Source organism: Larus michahellis, chromosome 8 (genome assembly GCF_964199755.1).
Source record: "Larus michahellis chromosome 8, bLarMic1.1, whole genome shotgun sequence".
NCBI lineage: Eukaryota > Metazoa > Chordata > Aves > Charadriiformes > Laridae > Larus > Larus michahellis.
In genome coordinates this window covers 33679145-33698121 of record NC_133903.1, presented here as the reverse complement: position 1 = coordinate 33698121, position 18977 = coordinate 33679145, and the positions used below count along the sequence as shown (strand labels likewise).

The following is an 18977-nucleotide window of genomic DNA, read 5'->3' as shown; positions in this document are numbered from 1 at the left end:
CAAATGCATTAGTTTACTGACAAGTATTATTCTCACAAAACTCACACTTTAGGGCTCAACTCCGCAGACTCCAAGTAGATGTCACCACATTAATAATCTTCAAGCCTCTGAGACTTCACCGTAAGTTATTGCTAAGTGCTCTTTACAGTCTTAGCAACAAACTACAAGCAACTTGCAGAATTTCAACCTACTACATTTTTAATAACAGACCCTTTCCAGCGGAAAGTGTCTCCTTCAAGAGACTTTTCATTAAACCCCACAGAACCTCACTACAATGGTCAAATCTTGATCTCACAGAAAGCGAAGGTAACATTCCCAGTAAATTTAATGCTGCGGAGAGTTATCCATTATAGGTTTTGATCCAGCAACGGTTCCCCCTATTTCAAGGGTGAAATCAGCATAGGGCAGAAATGCACCACTGGAGAGAGTGGTCTGCAGCACCGTGGAGTGCAGGGTCCTCAGGCGTACAGCAGACAGACAGGCAAGGAGGCAACTGTCCTAGCTGTGAAACAATTCCAGTGGCCACATTATACATATATAAAGCTCAAGCTCAAAATATGCATTATAAATAATCCAAGATCTACAATTATAATCCATAGTTCAAATGCACTTAGAGAAATAAATATTCATCTTGATTCCCAAACCTTCTCTAAGAAAGAAGACAGCTGAGCATTTTGATACTTATTTTTAGTAGATGGAAGGAGACCACCATAGTTTCAATTCATCAAAAATAAAATTAAGTAATATTGGTCCAGACAAGCAACATTAATCTCTAATTGAAGTTGATTCAATAAGTTAGCTATCCAGAAAATACTGTGTAATATCACGAGGACACCCTTCCAGTTCATTAAAAAAATGAGAATCTGTTTTCATACTTTCTATCCATTATAAGCAGGGCAAGAAACCATTTCCAATGGTTCATATGCAAAGTATTTATAGTTCTGCAAGCTAAACTGAAAAAGGGTCAGTTTGGAAGGAATCAATTTAACTATAATGAAAATAAAAACCAGGGCTACGGTACAGTTTAGCGAAGCCCTGAAACACTCACAGAGTTTGCACCGTTCAGAGAGAGAATTTATCTGGATTTCTGCCATTCGGAGGAGCCCACCCTCTGCATCTCTCCATCGCTCAAATAAAGTATTGGCTCAGCATGCACCATTCAAGCAGGCACTTGAGCTCTGAAGTACCTGGGGACAGCCTTTATACCATTCACATCTAGTACAAGGTTCTGGGAGTTTTTATTCTGACTAACTGAAATATACCTGATACTTTTTTTTCCTTTTCACACCATGGGCCTACAGAAAATGTCCCCTTGGTAGTAAAACATAGCTGCTAAAAAAAAAAAAAAAAAATTCAAGAAAATAACTGGCTTTGTGAGTAAACATGGACAAAGAACGTTCCTCCCAAAAGTGTAATTTGCTACTACTGCTTTTTGCCAGTGTCCTAAAAGTGGACGGCAATTTTTATTCCTATAAATGTAAAACAGAATCGTAACACTGAGCTGTTACAGTGTACCCATTTCTCAATGTTTTAAAACGCATGAAAGGCTCAGAAGTTCAGTTTCCTTTCAGACAACATCTGCTCGGCTGCCACCGTCTCTGCGGAGGCATAGGTGTACGCACAGCAGTGACAGGAAGTCATGTATATATAGAGCCTCTTCTCATTGAATTATTAATATAATCTTATCTCGATATCTGAAACCAGCTTTATGAGGCACAGTAACAAAACATCAGTCCCAACTAAAAAAACGCCCTGAAAAGGGGATGAATTTGGAATTACGTTTCATTATTACTTAACAAAAACATCCAGTTGAAAAGCTAAATATAAAAGGGTCTGAAGGGAGAAAAAAAAAAAAAAAAAGAGACTAAAACATAGGCAACCAGCTATCAAGAACACGATTTCTCATTGCTAATCACTCTTTAACGTTCAACTTCATTGGTGGCAGAAGTAGATGCGAAGGCCAGCTGACAAGTATCACCATCGCTTCTGTGGCGCTTCCCTACAGGCCCCCCCGGTCCCCCCCAGCCCCCGCCGGGCCGGGCGGGCTCCGCTCCGCTCCCCCAGCCCCAACACCACCGTCCCCGGCTCCCGGTCCCTTCGCCCTCCCCCTCCATCTAGGTAAATCCAGAAAAACTAGAAGCAAGAGGTCCATTTGTATTGTAAACCGCTCGTATTAAATACTACCGTAGGTAAAACTGTTAAATCGCTGACTCTGGGAACTTCTCCTCAGCACAGCCGCCCCGACGTGACTGTGTGACCCGTGTGGCTCCCGCAGGACAGGGAGGGACGGGACTCGGGCAGGCTCCCGCCCGAACCGCCTCCCGCTGCAGGCAACGAGCCCTCACGGGGGTTTTGGGAGCCGCCAGCCCGCAGCTTCGGTCGCGCCCTCTCCCGCCGCCCGGGACCCGCCGGGCTCCCGCACGGCAGAGAGCGGGAGCCCGGCGGGGGCTGACCCGGCTGAAGACGCCGCTCACCGCCCGGCGGGAGCGGGCCCGCCGGCTCCGGGCTGGGAACAGAGCAGCAGCCGCGGCCGCATCCAACCCCCCGCGTCCCGCCGTTCCCCCTCGGCGCCCGCCAGCACCCGCGGAAGCCCCCGCGGAGTGGGCAGAGAGGGGCGCGGGTGGGGCGGCAGCCCCGCGGTCGCACCTGGGACATCTGCGGGCGCAGGTTGATCTCCTTGAGGTTGATGGAGTGGCTGCGCAGGTTGTTGAGGAGCTGGCAGAGCAGGACGCCGTCGCGCAGCGTCTGCGCCAGGTCGAAGACCTGGGCAGTGTCCCAGGTCACCCGGTGGTTGGGCGGCAGCACCTTGCAGCTGATCAGCCACTGCCCGCACTGCTTCCAGGGCTCCATCCCTGACACCGCGCCGCGATGCTGCGGCCGCGGCGGCCCCCGCTGCGCCCTCCCGCCGCCGCCGCGGCCGGTCCCGCCCGCCCCGCCCCCGGCTCCGCGACCGCCCCGCCCCGGGAGGCGGTGCCCGCCCGCCCCCCAGCTCCCTCCCTGCGTCCGAGGCGGGTACCTGTCCCCGGGCAGCCGGGGGCGGCCGCGCCGCCCTCCCCGGGCAGCGCTGGAGGCTGGCGATGCTCCTCGCCTTTGCTCTCGCAGCGCGCCTGAGGTGGCACAAACAGAGCACCTGCCGGGGCACAGGACACGGCTGTCTATACACCGGCATAATGGCCTGCTCCGGTTTGTTTCCAGTCTTTTGTCCATTCTCTAAGAAAACAGATAAATGCTGAGAAGGGGTCCAAGCAGCAAGCTGGCAGGCACTATGGAAGATGCTCTCGCAGCTATGTCTCAAAATGATAGAGAACATGGCATGGCATAGTGCTGTTTTCCTCCCTGTTCTCCCCAAAAGTATTTTGCACTAACTGATTTGAATTTTATTTGCACTTTAAATAATGTTAAAAAAAACAAAACAAAACAAACATCTTCCAAGATGCACTCAGGCAGCTTCAAATAAAAAAATATACAAGCAATTTTAAGTTACTAAAGGTGACAAACTCCAAAAATAGACATTACAAATACCAGAGTTCACAATATCATCTGCCTCTCAAAAGCTATTATTTCCTTTGGATTTCTGAAGCAGTGCTGGAAACTTACTTAAAAGGATACAAAAGCTGTTTTTCTCCTCTATTAAAGTGTTCATTAAAAAGAAAATAAAAACTAGGAAACACTTTTAAAGTACTCTTAATGGGTAATTTCTGTGGGAAGAAAAACACAGTCCAGGGTGAGAAAGCCTTCTAATAGCAGGAGCTAATGTGACTATTCAAGATGGCCCACTACTATCCCTGGTTTTCACATCTCCTCTGTTAAAAGCCTGACACTTAACTGCTTTTTGAGCTCAGAGTAATCCCACAAATGCTTTTAATAATTTCTGAAAGAATTAATACAGAAGTTCTGGGAATTTATTTTAAAAATATGCAGGTGATCTGCATGTTTCAGTAAGCTTAAAATGATGCTTCACTTTTTTATTTTTTTAAACAGGTGATATCTCTGCTATTCCAGGCATTTTCCTGAGCAGACAGTGGTATTAACTTTGGATCCTGAGTGCCTGACTGCAGAACATGCCACAGGACGACTCACCACTTCGCATTGCTGTCAGCCAAAAAGAGAAACGTGGCCCTTGAAAAATAAGAAGGCTCCAGCTCCACCATCCGTAACACCTGTGCTGTCACCCAGCGGATGATGGCATGAAATAGGTGTGACTGGCTACGTAATCAGAGGCACAAATGTTGCTCAAGGACATCTGGGAACAGTGTCTCCTAAAGATGCCTGAAGATGCAAGCAGCCAGTTTGCTTTTCAGCCCTCTGCTTGTGTTAGCCGGGCTGGAGAAAGAAAAGGCTTCCAGGCTTGGAGGAAGCACAGAGGGAGCTCACAGAGCTGCTCTGCACAGGCCTGGCCTGGCCGAGCAGAAACATATTTTAGCAGAACACAAACTCCAATTAGCAATAAGTGGTTTTGCATGAATAAAAATCCTAATTTCAAAGGATTGGTGGCAGTGCAGCTGAGCTTAAACTCTCAAAATAACTCTTAGATGGGAGAGTGTGCCTTCAGGTTGAGCTGCCTCAGCAACACTTCGTGCCCTGCTCTCAGCAGGTCCCTCCTGCTCCCTGCCTACCGCAGCCCACGCCGCTCCCATTGCTCAGGAGAGATGGGAATTCTCCATTTAACCACCTCAGCCCAAACACTCGGCCACCAGTGACAGGTGCCTCTGCCTAATCAGGGCAACGCTTTGATTGTTTTGTGCCTGAGCAGCTGAAGGAGAGGGAAGTTCGCAACATAAATGTGCTATCAAAGTATCGGACTGCCTAGAACCAGGCAGGATTAGAGTGAATTTAATTCCTAATTTGAATGAAATGGGACTGAAATGAAAAGCCTGCACTGTGATCATTTGGATATCACCATCCATCAAAACGAACATCAGAGCAGTTTGATCGAGAATGCAACAAAACACTGTCTCATAGTAACATATTTTTTTATCTGTGACAAGTTAAACGTGAAGTGATAAGTGAGTAAGAATTCAGTCGTGCCCACAAGCTATCCACTCTCAGATTGACAACAACTGTAACACTGAAGCAAATGCAAAAAATAGATAGCAGAAACAGAAAAACATCTGCACTGTGTTATCCGCATCCCCACTTGGGCTGCCTCCAGCCAGGATCAGCGGTACAGCACCCTGAAAGCAAACTGTTGGGATGCCTTTGCAGAGATAAAGAAAAACAAGCACAGTTCTGAATCATAAACAGCAAAACAAGCACTGCAGGCTAGTTGCTCAAATGGATCTAATCTTTTGACATGGTTTAATAGGAGTGATCCAACACTCTCTCATCCAAACTTTACATCCAAAGAATATGCATGCTTTAAAGGTGGTGGCTGGGATTCTAAATATCTTAAAAACCCACACTGCAGTTTTAAATTGTTTATAGTCATAGGCTGTTATACTGCAATATAAGAACTAAATTTCATTCAAAATACGTGGGTTTGTTCCTCTACCGTATCTCATGTAATCAACTGAGTGACATTCCTCCAAATGGAGAAGAATCCATATATCCACCTAAATTCCAGAAAACTAGCTCTCCACAAGGAGTTATGTGGTTGAGAGGAGGGAAGGGGCAAATGGATTCAGAGCCGAAATCTGTGGTCAGCAGATTCTTCCTAGAGCAGAAGGCTGACTGCTACCGAGGTCGAGAAATATCTGCACATTCACTTTCCTCCTCTCTTGTGGCGATCTTCACAACCTTCTTCAGCTTCCTGCGTTGTCCACAGTCATTTATTGGAAGGGGTTTATATTTTTCTCTTAATCCTAAATTTGTGTTCAAGAGCTACATTTACATTGACTTATTTTTCACTGTTAATAGCTAGAAAAAAAAACCAGAAAACGCTATAGATCAAATATCAAGTACTTTAAATGAACCAGCTGATGAAAACATACTGGAAGTTTGAGCTATTTCCATCCTGTTCTCCTCATACTCCACAAATTGCTTATAGGTCTGTCTGGTTGGAGGATTCAACCTGGATTGAAAGAGGGGCCGGTTTAAAAGTCACCTCAGTGCGTCTCCTCCAGTTTCACTAGCACAGACTGGCCTTCATGAACCCGACAGCTAGATCTCAGTTTAGATTACTCAAAAGGTTCAATGTATGTCACATACTTTTTTTCCTAACGCATCAATAAGCCATCCACTGAAGCAGTATTTTTATAAAGAAACCAGTAACTTTTCGGACGTACATTCCCACTTTCAAAATGCTGCAAAGTATCAACACAAATACAAAAAAAAGAAATCTCTATTAAAAGAACAGCAAGTCTGAAGGGGAACTGTACACAAAAAGGCACCCAAAAATAGATTCGTATGGTTTTTCTCTCCTTCCAGGAGACAACTGTCTCCTTACTGGAGACGTCATCATAAATTTGTTTTCTTTACCCTTACCCTGTGCTGCATCCTATGAAGGTGGCAACTTTCCAACTCTTTTCTTGTTGCTTCATTTAAAAAAAGAAATTCAGGTTGTTTTATAGAGGCATATTTACAAGCTTTCTGAAATAATGATTTCCCACCGTCACCACACTTGCTGTGTTTAAATTACTTATATTGCTCAGGTTGGGGAAAAAAAAAAAATTGAAACCCTGCCACAACACATTGCCTGTTTTTCAATTACAATTACAGATATAATAGTGCCCATGAGCCCCAGGCACAGACCCGCTTTGTACGAGGTGCCCAACACGGATAACAAAATAGTAGATCTCTTCCCAAAGAGCATTGCTCCTAACTTCCTTTTTCAACTTATTCCCTTATTCACAGATGAGTGTATCAGTTCTGATGCTTAAAGTTTTCCGGCCTTCTGACAATTGCACTTGAGTGCATTTTTTAATGCTACAGGGAGAAAGGGGTGCAAGCCCAAGCAAAGAACTGCCCTCATTCCTGGGTACTGAGCCAGCCCTGAACTCATGCTCAGCGTGTCTCAATTAGACCCACTTAATTATACCAGTAAGAAAATTCCGTTACACACAGGCTACAAGCGAGCGGGAACACGCCGTCTTGCATCTCAGCTATTTGTATCTTCCTCCCGTTTGGAAATGCATTGGGCTACCGTGGCTCCTGGCCAGAAGCGTCCCTCGAGCCGCTCTTCTTTTCGGCTGGATGGCAACAATAGGGAGGTGGCCGGAGTCCAGCATTTCCTAAGTAGCCTGCTTATCTCGCAGTAAAGGAGGGGCAGGTCGCTGACCAGAATTCTTCAGTAGTTTCTGTCTGCCGCTGAAAATGAGTATCAACGTGGATCGAGATCTCCCAGATGCTTCTGGCTGTATCCTATAGCTAGAGGCTCCGCTTTCAGAATTACTTGGGGAACTGTGTGACAGAAAGTAAAAAAGCAGTGCTACTTTTAATCAATTGCTTATTAATTATTTGTTAGTGTTATTGTGACAAGACTTATACTACGAATCAGATAGACTTTAAAAAAAATAAACATTCTAAAATAACAATCCTGTCTGAATTTCAGCAAAGCATTATATTTTACTTTAAAAAAAAGCTATTTCAAGTTTGCACGGAAAACGTCATAGACAACTGACCTGAAATCTAAATGAAGCACTGGAAACAAAAGAAAAATGATAAAAAGTAAAATAATAAGCTGTGAGGATGCACGGAACTGAGTGGAACAGGATTTTGTATTGAATTTACTTTTCAGTAGCGACCTGAACGATGCAGACAGACAACATGATATATAAACGTATAGATAATTATAAACTGAGAGGAATTCTAAATGCTAACAGACCGAAAGAACACCAAGATACTGGGTTTAGTATAAAATTGCCTGAATACATAAAATGCATTTGAATGTTTGAGAAGCTAATTCAGTGATTCTGGGTGAGAAGATCCATCTAGAGCAGTCAATGTCAAAATAAGACATTAAAGCAGTCAAACGGACTGGCTAGCGCTGACAGCTGCCTATCAAATGATCATCCTAAGAGTTGTAGGCATTGCCTTACCTTCCCTGCCAGAAATTGCCTTTTCATTGAAGTCAACGGAAAATTGACCCATTTTACTGGTCCAGAATCCTATGCTGAATTCCTAAAGTGCTTTACAGAAACCCAAGTTTCGGCTTTCTAAACACCATTCATACAAAAAGAGCAAGTTGATGATGGGCCACCTGTTTGCACTGAAGAAAAAGTGAAGCGAGACTCTGCCAGCCAGCCTCTCGCCTCCTGCTAGCGGGCAGCCATGGCGTTTACAATACGGAAAACGTTTAAGGTCAGAAAAAAAGACAGGCAATTGTCATGTACTACTACACATATTTTAACCAAAATATTAAAAAGGCTGGTTTCCTAAGAATCCAAGCAACTTGAAACAGTAAATAAAATCATAACCTTCCTTGTGACTTAGTATGTCCTGTTCAAATTTCTTTGAATTTTTTTGACACCTCTAAGCAATATACCTGTTTGTTATCCCCTTCCCCCAGTTCGTCTCCGTTTCTTATCTTCCATAGGGTGTTCTCAAGTCAGATGATCATTTTTAATGCAAAACCAGATCAGATGACAGAGTGACAGGATAGCAAAAACTCCCCTCTTGACTCAAGACAGACGGAAAGGAGACGCTGACAAAAATAATTTCTGTGGTCCCAGCTGACAAGAAAGTGATATTTTTATGAAAAGTCAAGGCATTCAGGCGCATATAAGTGAGATATGAACGGGAAAAGCTAGAAATTGGCACAAGTGAGCCCTAGAGCAAGGAAAAGCTAGTTTTGTGTTTCCATAGTCTATTTGGGACCCAGAGAATCCAAGAAGATTTTTCCTTCATTGTTGGACAAAGGGATCAATCGCTGAAAGCGTGACATTTGCAGGAAACACTGTGCTGGATGAGGTCTGAATATACGGAAATCAAATAAAAAAACATTCACATTAAAATAAAAAATCTCCACTCTACCTGAAGTTTGGAAAAACTGAAAAGCACCATGCATGAAATATCTACTCAAACAGTGAAAGAATATCTGGAGTAATGTTTATAACTCTATTACTAATAGAATATTTATTTCAAAATTAATAGTATTAGGCAATTGAATTTTTCATATCCTAAAGGCAAAATTTACTCTCAGTCTCTAGTCTCACGCTGTGTTAACTTTTATAAGAAATAAGGCAGTCACATGTAAGCCCTGAGACACTGTTCCAGTTTCCCACTTACAATGTTAAATCTGTATTTACATACTAATCTAAGTCTGGTAAATAAAAGTTTCCTTTTATGCTTACAAGTCAAAAATATTAATGATTTTTAAGAACAAAACATTCAAATTTATTTTCAGAGAGCTCAGGGGGAAAAATATTTCTAAACACTTCAGCAGGCAGTGCAGCTTCATCTCCAATGTTTCCCATACTTGTCTCTCCTCAAGAATAAAGAATATAAATATTTCAGAACATTCTGCTACCTACCTTTTTTTTTTTTAACCTTTCGTAAGTGAGCGTACTTGGGGATTGCTTGTCTAACGAGGCTGGGCCAAGGCTAGGCTGCGGCTCAGCAGGGGCTGGGGAGTCAGGTGGCTCTTTATTCATATTTCCATAGTCTGTTGGAACTGAAACACCTGTGTGCCAGACTACAGACCTTCCCTCAGCCCATGTAGAAGATCAGACTACGAAACAGCCTGAAAATGCAAATAACCTAGGCACTATTTTAATAGCAATAAATGCTTACACGATAGCAAAAGCTTTCATATCCAAATTAGACAAACTGATGCAAAGTATTGTTTTTAAAGGAGTGAAAACATGCCAGTAAGTAACATGAAGACACAAGTATGACCAGCACAAATTGGTCCCCAGCAAAGCCAGTCTGTCAGCATGAACTGCAGCAGAATCCGACACTGTAATCTCAAACAAGGTATTTTCCCTCGCTCCAACAGAGAGTTGTTCCTACTAATTCCTTTGTCAAATAGCTGCAGTTACATTGCCTCCTCCGTTGGATTTACAGGCAGGACATACAAATGAACACAGGCTGGATTACAGAGTTTGGTTTCTTGGCTTTTAATTCCCTTTTCCCGTGGAGGTACCGAAGGGCAGCCGAAGCGTGGGCAGGGGCCAGGCAAAGGTCGGGCGCAGAGAAGCTGCACTGGGATGCAGGACCTGGAGCAGGAGCCAAGTCTGAACAGGCAGGAGTACCGAGCACCAGGATGACCACCAAGAAGCCCCCCCAGGGCATGCAGCACAGCTCCCGAGGTGATGCAAAGCAAGCCATCAGCCATAAGCAGAAGCCGGTCTTTAGTCTCCTGGGAGACTAATGGTGGCCAGGTGACCCAGCCAGAGCTTAACTGCCCAGGAAGCCCTAACAGCCAGTTATACTAAACCAAACCTTCTCAAGCAGGATTCGTGTGGGCTTGCAGAAGTCCCTGTTGAGAGTCTGAGTGAATACAGATTAGATTATTCTTGTCTGGAGGCTCTTCTTGGAGTGTTTTGGTCCGCATAAGATGTTAAAATACTGTAAGGCGTATACATATATGTAGGGAGACTTCACTGATCTCACACAAAGTTATTAGTTGCATTAATCAAAGTGATTGGCAAGTCTTCTACAAATTTTTCTGCCCTCCTACTTTGCCAGCATCCTCTTCATATGGAAATAAGGGGGTATGGGGTTTTTCTTCAAATAATTTTTGTGTTATAAATGCAATTATACGAGGCTTTGTACTGATCCAGTACTATTCAGATTGGTGGGTGCTACACTGATAATTGGTGCCTTTAACTTTACCAGCTGTGACATTCCCTGCAGCAGGAGACAAGGAGGGGTATCACTGAGGAGCTGCAGGTGCTGCATATGCAAAGAGTCTGCCATGAATCTGAAAAGACAGAAGCCCATCTCAGCCACCTGGGTGGTGAAATGTGCTGGGTTTTAGCACAGCTGATAAGGTGCCATTCAACTGCTGCTAAGCTGGCTAAACACTGTCTTGGTGGCGATTTCTGATTGAGATCTCCTCCCGTAGCTCAGAAACAGAGATGGGTGTGCAAGGGTGAGAGAGAGACCATACAAATTCATTAATCTGAGAGGAAAGGATACAAAATAAATGGACATGTACAATGATATGCTTATAGTGTCATATTCCTCTGCAATTAAAAATTAAATAAATATTTTCGATGGTATGACCAGTCTACCACTCTTTTCTCCAAAATCAGTGTGGAAAACATTGAGCTCTATAGCTCTAAGTGAACAACCTCCCTTTCTGGATAGGAACAGCATTGGAAATGTTTGGCGTGGCCCTTCACCCCTTTAAAACATTTCCTTTGCCACTCCCGGGTGGAAGCTCTGTGGCATGGCCTGCAGCCGCCTGCCCGTAGCCACACAGGGCCATGGCTCCTGGCCGCCCACTCTCTGCCAGCTCCGGGTCCCCAGCCAGCCACCACAAGTCTTTAGGGAGAGAGTTTAGCAGACGTCAGCCTCCAGTTGTGCAGGATTATATGCTGAAGACGGTCTCGTCCTTGTCTTGGCTGCACCCTGCGGGATGGCATTCGGAGGGATGAAGGATTAGCCAACTGCGGAGCCACGCTGACCTTTTGGATGTCACATTTTCAACAGCAAACACTCAAAAAATGCAGGACTGGAGAGGCTGGCAGTCCTCTCCTGCAACAGTGACCACACAAGAGTCCCAAATTTCTGTTTAATTTGCAATTAGCTAGACTTTTAAAATATTTCTTGGGTGCCCTGGCTTCAGCTGGGATAGAGTTAATTTTCTCTGTAGTAGCTGTCGCGTTTTGGGTTTGGCACAAGAATGATGCTGATAATGCATTTTGTTTTAGTTGTTGCCAGGTGATGTTTTACATTGGTCAAGGACTTTTTCAGCTTCCCATAGAAGCTGAGAGGGAGCACAGACAGAACAAGCTGGCCAAGAGACTATTCCATACCATAGACATCATGCTCAGTATATAGATGGGGGTTGGCCGGGGGGCAGGAATCCACAATCACTGCTCAGGACAGGCTGGGCTGATCAGCGGGTGATGAGAGCAACTCATGTTGTATTACTTTATTTTGTATAGTCTTCTTATTACTATTAATTGCTGTTGTTGTTATTGTTATTTTCCTTTTCCGGTATTGTTCTATTAAACTGCCTTTATCTCAGCCCACGAGGGTCGGGTTTTTTCCCTTTCCTTCCTTTTCTCCCTCTTCTCCCTACCCTACTGGGACAGGGGTGTGGTGGTGATGAGCGAGCGGCTGTGTGGTCCTAGTTGACGTCTGGGTTTAAACCACGACATTGACATATAAGAGGTGTCTATTTAAATTTGTGTTGGAATTTCAGTGCCCATGAAAGCAAGTGTCTGAATTTTCTTCCCATCTTCAGGACAAGCTGCTCATGGAGTCTAGCCTAGATCTCAGTTCCCTCTCAGCAACCTCACCCAGCACATGTGCTTTTTGTAGCGGTTTGGTTGGGGCTTTTTTTTCCTAGGTGGGGGGTGGGAAGCCTTGGGGGGGAACAGTCAGAAAAACTCATTTAAGTGACACCTTCAAAGGCAGGCAGTCAGGTGGCTGGCTGCTCAGCCACGTAATTGCATTATGTTCAGGGCCCACTGCTAACGAGCCCTCTGTGTGCGTTAAGGGCATTTCTAGATACTGAGATAAATTCATCCCTGGTGAAAAGTGCTAATTTCAATAGAGTTATACCAGGCATGAATTTGAGTCACTATGTCCTTTTAAAATGAGCCTATTGGGATTAGTAAAAGGAATGCAGTTAAGCTCAGATATAACAGTTAGCGAGATCAAGGCCACTGCTGGATCACAATTACAACTGAGAAAAACCAATGTACTAACCGGCTGCCAAGCAAACATATGAAAATGACTAGCAATTATAAGTATTAGCGATTTGTAACAGCATGCTCATACTTTCACCTCAGATACCTTAAACAGTCTGGAAGCTCAGTATAATGATTACTCTGAAAGGGGAAAAAAAACCATGTTGATAATAGCTGTTATGAGACAGTAAGGTTTTAAGCAGATGGTAAAAAGTGTCAGTCTGAGGCAAATTATAGATCTCCCTACTGTTGAATAATTAATGAAAGACTCCTCCCCCATTATAGCCGTTGTAACGGTGTAACTCTTTGAATAGTCTCCGTTTAATAAGGCCTCCGTCACCTCTTACAATCCGATTTTTTTTTCCAGGGCTGATTTCTGTTGTGCTCTCTCCCTCTCCTGATCCCTTTCCACAGGACAAATTCTGTTGTGCCTAATCAAGCAGAGCTTCCAGTGAAAGCAATCAAGGCAGTTTGATTTAGCAGCGCAGCCTTTATTAGAGAAATCCTGACCCCACTGAAGTCAGTTGGAGCCTCGACGTTGACTTCAGCCATGCAGACTTGCCACATCCCGAGTTCTCCCTTTTAATTGCATCGTATCCTTCTGTTGGTTTACACCAAGACAAATGGGACTTTTCTCAGAAAGAATTTTATTCTTAGGTATTGGAATACATTAATTGGAAATGTTCAAATACACCTGAACTAAGAAAATAAATCATGTAACCAACTCTAATTTCAGGGATATTATTCTAACATTTAGATTTTCTTATCATACCAACTGCCATGAACTACTGCCATTATGTTCTTGCATACATTTCATAACAGAAGGAGGATCTGGGAGCCTAAAAAGCCAGAAAAAAAGAAGAAAGTGAGATAAAAAGGGCCTTTCCAAAAAATGAGAAGGAAAAGGAGGTGGTCAGAGATAGGCACAAGAGATTACGCCCTAATTTACCGCAAGCTGAAAGACATTGATGTGGACAAAGTGATGGGGCAGGTCATGAAAGGACGTTTGAAAGCAGCGGGTCAATGCCTGGCCGCAGGCGGCAGAGGACCAGAGGGCAATCGGAAAGGATCTCTGCATCTCCTCTGAGGGCATAATCTACTGCTACTTCACACTTTCTCTTAACGAATGCACTTAGCTATGGTATTTGTCACAAAGTATTGAGTTTTGTCCAACCCCAGCGCTAATCAAAACTCAGAGCAGTTGTCAAATTCTCCACTACTCAGAGATTTAAGACCAAAAGTCACCTCTGTCTCCACAGGCAGGGAAGGCAGAGCCAGAGCTGCACTCTGCAGGCAGAGCTGGGAGCTGCCAACTCGGCACAGCCTCTCTGGTACCTTAAGCCTGCACCTCTCCATCTCCATTGCTGCCACGCCTACAGCCCTCAGCATCTCCGGGAATCTAGCTGTTATCGGGGAAAAGATAATATTGATGATGGGTGAGGACAGAGTGGTGAGGACTCCTCGCATTTCTTTACCAGAGCGGAGGTCACAACCAAGGAATTTTTAATGCAAAGTTATTGTTTTCTTTAAAACCGGCTACTATTGCTTTTCACCACCAGTGTGGGATGGCTGTGGTAGCCGGAGGGAATGCATCATTTACAGCATCAGATCAGTGCGAAAACAGAAAAGAAGGCAACAGCCATTATCGTTCATTTCTTGTGACTTTGCCGGACTATGAGAATTTAGCAGTGTAGCCCAGGATAATACATTAAGCTCATGTTCTTGCTACGTTAAAGCCTTGTAACCAGAGAAATAGAAGTTAAATTCACTCGTGTTCATGCAGGGCAGGCAAATGGAAACCAGACCTCTCCTCTGCTGCCTCTCAGCTCCGGGGCAAGACCCCAAAGTCCCGGCGCAGCCCAGCCACGGGAGAGCAGGCACCTCGCTGGGGCTCGCCAGCAGAACCGCACGCAGCACCGCTTTACGGCAATGAACGCTGGTGGGTGAGAGGAAGCTCCCACATTCCCTCTTACATCTACCTTAGCTTCTGCGACTACTGACAAAAGATGATTTCACATCAGTGGGCATTTTGTCCAGCCCATGCATGCAAATGCCTTTCACCACGCCAGAAATGTAACATGGAAATATAAGCATTAAACACACTAAATTTTCGGTATAGCTGTCAGAGTAGTGTAACAGCTCTTCCTATTAGCAGCTGCGAGCCAGATCCTGCCTGAAATTAAGTCTTAAATCTTCTCTTGGAGATTGCATGCTAGCAGATTTCTTTGCATAATACTCACAGCTTGCCTTCAAACGTGTGCTGCATAAATAGCTCAGGGAAAGGAAACAAACTCAAAGTCACGCTTCTAAATGATATGATATTTCTATTCAGTCTTTGCCAAATTCCATCATCTTTCTACAGCAAAAAAGAGGTTTCCTGATGCCCTACTATCATGGTGAATCTTTTGCAGAGAAATCCCGAAGCTGACAATCTGCATTCCCTTGCAACGCACAGCCAGGCGAACAAAGGACATCTGATACAGGTGACTGAACAATGCCGGCACAAAACACGGAGCTGTATCAGTCTCAGGGAAATACCGGGGTATTTCTTATAGGTCGGCTGCTTTCAACTTTCCAAGAAGGAAAAGCATCTGATGTAATGATGCCACAAGTTTACAGAAGGAAGACACGTTATTTAAAGACTGTTTCTAAGTGTAAGGTTTTCCTTGGCAGGATCTGCTGTACCTCACCTGGAGGCTCCTGCACTATCCCAGGGATAACCTGGGCAACGTCCCAGGGATAAACAGACTTGCAGGATACGACATCAAGATGAGTGTTGCTCCAGACCATGCTGCAGAGGCAGAAATTACAGCAGGAACTAACCCAGTCCCTGCGTACAGCACTTCGGGTGTGAGTCTCCAGTAATCCCGGCTTCCATCACGTGAGACCGCAGCAAGGCTTCTTCAGCTTCACAGGATTGTCAGAGGAAAAAGTTTCACTTAGGAAACAAAGTTCATGTTGAAAATAAAGAAAAGATTATTTGAATCCTTGCAGCGATCACATTTTATGTCTAAGAACATGAAGTGCTACCTCATTCACACTAGGGAAGTGTGTGCTGTCTTGAAGTCAGTGTTCAATGATCCATGATCTCACTTCGGCAGTATTGACCTTGAGTCCTAAACACAATGGATGACAAACACCAGGTACTTATTTAAAAATGAAAGAGCAAAGACCAACCCAGGACTTCTCAAAAAGCAGAAGACACAGAAACCTCTGGAAATGGCTGTGGAGGAGGGAGACTTTGAAGTGCCACGCAAGTATACTCCATTCATGTAAAATGCCATTTGGATGGTCAAAAACTAAAGTAATTATTCTAATAAAAAGTAAATAAATGAAAATTGAAAATATTTAAATGCAAGGCCAGGCAATGAGCTCAGAGATAAGGGTTTGTCCGTTATCTGTTGGAGCACAGGCAGTTTTTACTGGTGCGTGACAGCATCCTTCCTCAGCTGAATTTGTAGGGGAGCCAGGGATGCTTTTGTCCTTTTGCACTTGAGCTGACTCCATCTTTAACAGATATCTGCCGGAAGCATTAATGACAACCTGTTTCCATCCCTTGCTCGCTGTGTGTATGCGGTACGTTCCTTGCATTGTTCAGGACTGCTAAGAATAACATTGGGTATAAAACAGGGATCACTTTCCCTTTTCTTGGTGCTATCTTCAGCTCTGAAAGTCCATTGATTCAGTAGGAACAACAATAGAAAACTCAGGTAATAACCTGCAACCAAATGTTGCGGACAACAACAACAACAAACCTCTCATGAACTTTTCAGCTGCAGTGCTAGGGATTGCTCAGGGAGACTACAGCTAAAAGCTGCCTTTCTCCATGTTGACCACGCGTAGTTTTAAAGTGCTGTTCAAAAGGCCAATTGGATTTCGGGGGGTTTTTTGTCCACTCTTCTTTGCCAAAGTCAGTTAATGTTTCAAAGGAAAAGCTACAAATTCTCAAGATAATTTAACTCCTGCCCCTCCTGACCCTAAAGGCTCACCCCTCTGGGTACCACTGGACACCTCTCAGGCTGCTGGAGCAGAGCAGGTCTGCGCAGCCTCCGCGCCAGCACGGGCAGATACACGAAACGCACATCAGCAGAGGGTCATCTGTTTTGGGAAAGGAGTCCTCGAAACATCAGGAATAAAAGGTTCTTGTTTTGAATTTAGGGAGAAAATTATTTTTACTGTCATTGAGAGCATTTTTGGATATTTAAATGAATCTGTTGATGCAGACAAAGGAAGTGCTTCCTGGGGGATACCAGCTCTTACTTTATGTTAGTTATCATCAGAAACTGTAAGAATAAGGGGTGGAAGGTATGACTACAAAGGAAATGAGTGTTACATTTGTATATTTTCCACAGCGAAATAACCTAGGAGCCTGCAGCGAACAGAGGAGAGAGGCATGATGCTCCTGTGTAAGACATTGTGATGATTTTTCTAGTTAAACTCCTCCCAGACCCATTATATTATGGTAGATGAGCATATAAATGTGTCCCTTACCACTTCATACTGTTTTCCTTCTACTGCCTCACACCCGAACGCGTTTATAAACATCTCTTGGGATGGATGTAGAGGAAGAAGAAGTGACAACTTGGGAAGGTGTCTATTAAGCAATGTGAAACATCTGCTTCTGTCTTTCAACACACGCTTTACCTACTCAGAGGAGACACAAATTTATATTTACTTCACAGTTATACCCACCAAGCTATTACAACTGTTAATGCAATTATTATATAAACTGTAGTGCAAGGATGGAACGTTCCCTTAACCACCAAGGTATCTGGTGTCTGTGAAACCCCGTATGCCTGATGTCTCCAGAACGTGTTTGCACTCCTCGCTGCCTCAGCCAGCAGATCCTTGGATAGCGATTTTCTTTCTATCTCAAAGAAATTCTACTGTTACCAAAAAATTGTTAGTCTTTCTGTGTCTGGAAATTCTGATTATTCATAGTGTGCTATAAGGGATGTGGTGCTTCTCACAAGTTGGTGCCGTCCCTGTACTAATGTGCTGGCAAACACAAAGAGCGTATGTGGGTGCTTAACTCAAGGGCAGCAGCAACCCTGCTCTGTACAGTGACTTCAGCAAAACTCTCTTAAACATTACTATTAGACTTTGAGCTCTGAAGGCTCCTTTTACTCATCTGCTCAGTCAGCGCACATAGATGTTTACCCTTTTTATGGCTGAACCGGCTTACAGAGACCTGCTTTTATTCACTGACAAGAATGGAAGCTTAATATTATTAGTATCAGTTCAATACAAGACAGTGCATGGAAGGAAGGAGAATTAGTTGCCTGAATTATTTTCATTGATCATCACATTGCTTTCCACAGCAATGACATAATGTCATGATGCTATAACATAGCAACAATTCTGCTTTCAATACCTTCTTTGATCCCCGAGGCTCAGCTCCATGATGGGTGCCAGTACAGAAATTCCTTCACTCCTGGTATGAGATATTATAGAAATGTCCACCGTAGAAATGCTACTCACGCATCTTTCACACGCGGAACAACAGGGTTTGACGTGGCTGTGCCAGTTCTCGTGCCCACAGCACAGGGTTAACAGCAGGCGAGGGCAGCCCTGCACCTCGGCATCAGCTCCTTACCTTGCAGGCCTGGGAATTGCCGTCCTGCTCCCGCTGCGATTCTAACGAGCCGTTAGACAGCGATACCTGCCTGTGGTCTAGCTGTACAAAAACAAACACAAACCCCCCACCTTTCTTCATACATGAACTCTGACAGAGAGCTAGGGTTAAAGGGTGTCTGGAGTTTGACAGTAGGCAAAGAAAAGCAACCAAACAAAAGGTAGCGTGTGTGAAGCTAATAAAAAAGACAAGCTAAAAGCACGTACACTAATGATTTCTTACAGTAAAGAAACCTTTTCTTTTCATTCATGAAATAACATGAATTTAAATTATTTGGGGAAGCGACCATCTTCTAATAGACAGATCGCATATTTAGGACTTAAAATAGATTGAAAGTGAAAATTATGCTAAAATCGTTGGGGAATGTAAATCCTTGTTTAATTGACACTGCGTGAGCTGCCAGGAATAATTAATAAGGCTAAATTTAACTGCTCTGGCAGTATTTGCCTTTCAGATGCAGATTGTTTTGGCCAAAGCCCAGGCAATCTAAGGCAGGTCCGTCTTTCCAGCGCTGCCGGTGGGGACCAGAGCCGGGGGAGAGGTGAGCTGGGTTTCTTTCTTCGGAAGAGCTGCAACCATTTTGCGTACAAGGGCACTGA

General features: G+C 44.2%; 1 protein-coding gene across 4 annotated transcripts in view; it reads right to left on the bottom strand.

Annotated features, from left to right (window-relative positions):
• Nucleotides 1-2919, bottom strand: part of VAV3 (vav guanine nucleotide exchange factor 3) — a 171105-nt gene extending 168186 nt beyond the window's left edge. For all 4 annotated transcript variants that reach the window (XM_074597335.1, XM_074597337.1, XM_074597334.1 and 1 more), the window contains exon 1: nucleotides 2647-2919. In XM_074597335.1, the coding sequence (XP_074453436.1) occupies nucleotides 2647-2850 (204 nt within the window). In that variant the 5' untranslated portion in view covers nucleotides 2851-2919. The remainder of the gene's footprint in view (nucleotides 1-2646) is intronic.
• Between the last annotated feature and the right edge of the window lie 16058 nt (nucleotides 2920-18977).